The following is a 4,595-nucleotide window of genomic DNA, read 5'->3' as shown; positions in this document are numbered from 1 at the left end:
CCTGGAGGCAGAGTGGAGGCCAGCCTCCATCTCCCGCCTGCTGCTCGCTCCTCAGCTGCACAGGAGTCTCGCTGCCCACAGAGCCCCCCGGGCCCCGGGGCCTTGGTCCCTGCAGAGCCTGCACCGGGGGCCGCCGCCCCCCTCATCCTTCCGCCCCTTGGGGCTGGCGCAGGTCTCAGGGCACCCCTGCCCACCTCCATGCGGGACAGCGGCCACTACACACAGTCCCCAAAGGCTGCATGGCCCCGGGCCCCTCGTGTCCTCACTGCTCACACACAGGGCCTTGCAGGGAGCAGAGCTCAGCCGCTGTGTGGCTTGAGGGAGCCGCCAGCAGGGCTCCCCTGGCCTCCCGTGGGCCCTTTCTCGTCCTTTCCGCAGGCCCCGGCACATGCCAGAGCACACCGGTCCGTGTTCCTCTGGCATTTTCAGGATGACAGACCAGAGGGACAAGAATGAAGAACAAACAACCTTTTACTTTTTTTCTCTATGTCCTGACCCCATCACTTGACGACGTGCTTTCACATTTCCAACCAATTCCTCCGCTGCCGCGGATGCCTTGGGATGTGGGTCCAGAGCCCAAACACGGAGGCAGGCGGGTCGGCCAGCTGGTTTCCAGGACAGGACAAAACTGTTTAACTGTTGAACTGGGGAAGTACAGGGGCTTCGTGGGGGATGCCCCTCGCAAACATAACCTCTGAAGCCTACGAAACCCTCAAATCTGAGCAACGTGGGAGAGCCTCCCCATGGTAACCAGCTCTGGACCTCGGGATCACGGTAGAGAACAGGCCCCCAGAGGGCCTCTTTGCCCTGCTTCCTTCCTCCGACCCTCCCCGCACTCCTTAGGAAGCCCAGAGCTGAGTCTCGTCCAACATACACACGCACCAGCAGCGGCAGAAGGGATGCCTCCCTTCGGGCCCAGACTAGGGGACAAGCCACCGACCCCACCCGAGGCTGGAAGGGCCTAGCCGCTCCTAGGGCTCAGGCCCCCTCTTCTTCATCACTCCTCCTCTCCTCCTTAGACTGGGCCGGGGAGTACGCTGGCTGCCTGCTATTGATGTGCAGCAAATACTCCATGACCCGCAGCTTGCTGGTTTCCTCGTAGGCCCTGGGCCCCCACAGGAACTCGTAGCGAGTAGGGTCACTGCCCGCCACCTGCCGGTACTCCACATAGCCTTCCTGCACCCAGACGTGGGTGAGGAGGTCCCCAGGCTCCCCATAGATGAGGTGCTGCTTGCCGGCAAACACTCCTATGACCCCCACCGCCTCCCACACCTTCTCCTCAGGGACACAGTCGCCCTCCAGGAGGATCACCCCCAGGAGCAGCACCAGGAGGCCGGTCTTGGGCAGGCCCTGCTCACCGCTCAGCATCCCATCATAGCTGAGGCCCAAGACGGTGACCAGGACATAGGAGTGTACGATAGGATCCACTTCAATCAAGTCTAGGCCAAAGACCAGCTGCATGCACTCGGACGCTTGGCCCCAGATCACTGGGAAGTCGTCCTGGTATTCTGGGGTGATGACCTCCAGCATCTCTGCCTTGCTGGTAGACTGCTTGGTGCGATACTTGTGGAGCAGAAATGCTACCAGGTCAACCGCCTTCACATGGAACCCCTCCAGGGCCACGGGCGGGGCAACTTCCCCCTCCACCCCGGTGCCCCACCGCTCCTCATCTGAAGTGCTGAAGCTGTCTTCAGACTGGCTCCAGGGAGGGCCTGCCAGGGCACTGGGGGAGGGGCAGGCCCTCAGAGGACTCTGGGGGGGACTTGGGGACCCAGCTGCAGACCCCTCCTCTGGGGTGCCAGGGTACAGGGCGAAATAGGAAGAGGAAGAGGAGGAGGAGGGGGAGGAACCCGAAAACAAAGGGGAGTAAGTGGAGGAGGGGGGAGACAGGCCCTCTTCTTCCTCCTCAGCCTCCGACAGCTGTGCATCTACTGGGCGCTGGACCTCCCTTGGGTCTTGATGATCTTCATCATGCTTCGGGAGCTCATTCCTCTCCCCCAGAGTCATGATGACTTGTGTCTGCAGCAGAAGGGTTATGAGCAGGTGGGGGCAAAGGGACCCAAGGGCCTGGGGGAGAGAGGTGACGTGGGAACAGGGCTAGCGAGGAGAGGGTGGGGCCTCGGTTGAGGAAGGCACCATTGGCAGCTGTGATGAAGGAGACTCCGGGTCTCTGCCATGTGGGCACCCTCCGGCGTCTCCCTCCACCCCTACCCCCGGGCAGCCTTTGCCCTAAGAAGCTGGAAGAGGAGATCAAGGGCCTCCTCTGCTCTGTGACTTAGGTCTCCTGCCTCAGACCTAGGCCTTCACCTCCCAGTTCCTGCAGTCCCTGCAGGAGGGAAGCAGGGGATGCCTCAGGGTGCAGACTGGGAGCCCAGCCCTGGGCCTCCAGTGTGGACAGGAGGGCTGGCTTGGGCTCTGGGGGGTCCCCACTTGCAGCCCGGGTAAGTCCCCTCCCTGCTCACTCAGGGGACTCACCTTTGCCCTGGCAGGACCTGGGCCCCACCCCTATGCTGGCCTGAAGCAAAAGTCTCAGAATACGACCATAAAGCCTCGAGACTGAGTAGAAGGAACACAGGGTGTCCACATCTGGCCACGCGTTCCCAGGGCCTCCCAGATTCCTGGGAAGGGGCGGCTGGGATCCTGCCTCCACTGACTGAGTCCAGACCCTCAGGCCATGGCCCTGGCCTCCCTGAGAGCAGGGATGTGAAAATAAGAAGGGGCTCAGCCCTAAGGGCCATGTCCCAATTCCCAGGGCTGACAGTAGGGGCAGGCCAGGTGTCTGTGGGGTCCTCTCCTTCTTCTGACAATCAGGGTCCACTCACTCTTCTCTCCGGGTCCTCACCTGAGACTCTTGTCTGTCGCACTGATGGGTTTCCTCAGATAACCTGCCTGCTGTCCTCTCAGAGCTGGTCCTCACCTCCCCGAGAGCTCCAACAAGCTTGAAAAGGCACCTCGGATACTGATTTATAAGCAAACAGAGATGTGCCCTCGGTGCACAGTTCCTGGCTCTCTGCTCTCAGACTCCTGGAATTTCCTAAGGGTGGGGAGTAAGGAGGGTGTCTCCTGTTACGGCCCTGAGGTGGCTCCGGGAAGCCCCTTGGGATGGGGCCTGGTGGCCAGGAGAACCACCCAGGCCAGTGGAGGGATGGAACCTTCAGCCCCACCCCCCAGCCCCAGGGAGGGCAGAGGGGCTGGGGATCGGGTGATGGAGCCTCCCCTACACCCCAGAGGCACAAGGCCAGAGAGCTGGCAGGCTGGTGAATGGGGAGGTGTGGGAGAGTGGCCGCGCTAACGGAGCGGTGGCTCTGCACCCCTTCCCACGTCACGTGGCCTGTGCAGCTCTTGTGTCTGGCCGCTGCTGAGCTACATCCTTTCGTGATCCACCAGTGATGGAGGAAGTGACTTGTGCGCCTGCGTTCTGCGAGCTGCTCCGGCCACTTCATGGACCCCAGGGTGGGCCTGGGGACACTGTGCCTTAGAGCCCTTTGGTCTCAAGCACCCGAAACAATCCAAGTGGCCGCTGAAGGCTTGGCCACCCTTGTAGGTCGAGCCCGTGCCTTTGGAATCTGAGCCTATCTCTGGATAGTGTCAGGGCTGCACGGACTTCCTGAACTCAGGTGGGTTTAAGAGATTCCCTGTTGTGGGGAACCCCCCACCCTGTTGCTGTTGGTACCAGAATGAATGTCCTCATTCCTCGTCCAGGCCCACGCCAGGCAATATCAGGAAGGGTTGGCTTGGAGACCGGGCCTCTGTCCTGGGGCGCAGATGCCCTCAGGCTCCCGAGAGGGTGCTCAGTATTATCCTGCCAGGGCCTGCCCTTCCTCTGGGCCCCCAACCTCCAACAGGGGACACATGCCCCTCACACCAAGACCTCACCCTTCTCAGGTCCGCCCACCTTCCTGCCCGCCCACCCGCCCGAGGGACCAGCGAGCATGCTGCTGGGGGCCACCGCTGACTGGTGCTTCCCACGCCGCCCACCAGGCAGGCCGGACTCTGGCGGTCTTTTCTCTTGAGATAGGGCTGGGGGTCCAGTCGGTCCTCCCTCGGGGCCTTCGCATTGCTGCCTGGGGGAATCTTAGGATCCTCCATCTGCCGCCGTGAGGTCTCCTACAGACCATGGGCCCCACATCCCTGAGCACCCCCAGCCCTCGCTCGGGATCAGGCCCCGTCCAGCCCTCCCTGTGCTGAGAACAGGGAACCTGGACTCTCTAAGGGCCCTTCTCTTTTGTTTTTGTTTTTTTTTTAAAGTTTTATTATTTATTTATTTATTTTTTTAATTTTTTTTTTTTTTTAATTTATGATAGTCAGAGAGAGAGAGAGGCAGAGACACAGGCAGAGGGAGAAGCAGGCTCCATGCACCGGGAGCCCGACGTGGGATTCGATCCCGGGTCTCCAGGATCGCGCCCCGGGCCAAAGGCAAGCGCCAAACCGCTGCGCCACCCAGGGATCCCAAGGGCCCTTCTCTTTTGAAGGTGGGGGAACCTCCATACCCTCAGTCTTCCCAAAGGGTCCTTTGCTTGACGCCTGGCAAATCTTTGACCTCTTTTCCCTGCCCACCACATGTGGATTCTGCTATTGACCTGAAGCCACCCCTC

At 61.2% G+C, this 4,595-nt stretch overlaps 1 protein-coding gene across 1 annotated transcript; it reads right to left on the bottom strand.

The window, feature by feature from the left end:
• Positions 1-453: 453 nt before the first annotated feature.
• Positions 454-2,236, bottom strand: LOC112909789 (melanoma-associated antigen 8-like). Its single transcript, XM_025985857.2, has one exon. The coding sequence runs from the start codon at positions 2,005-2,007 to the stop codon at positions 979-981; it is 1,029 nt and encodes a 342-aa protein (XP_025841642.2). The 5' UTR covers positions 2,008-2,236; the 3' UTR covers positions 454-978.
• Between the last annotated feature and the right edge of the window lie 2,359 nt (positions 2,237-4,595).

Source organism: Vulpes vulpes, chromosome X (assembly GCF_048418805.1).
Source record: "Vulpes vulpes isolate BD-2025 chromosome X, VulVul3, whole genome shotgun sequence".
Taxonomy (NCBI): Eukaryota; Metazoa; Chordata; class Mammalia; order Carnivora; family Canidae; genus Vulpes; species Vulpes vulpes.
Note: the sequence above shows the minus strand (reverse complement) of the source record. Positions and strands in the feature narration are given on the sequence as shown.

What these genes read in the sequence shown, in the direction of transcription:
- LOC112909789 (XM_025985857.2), bottom strand. Translation starts at nt 2,007, where the DNA reads ATGACTCTGGGGGAGAGGAATGAGCTCCCGAAGCATGATGAAGATCAT.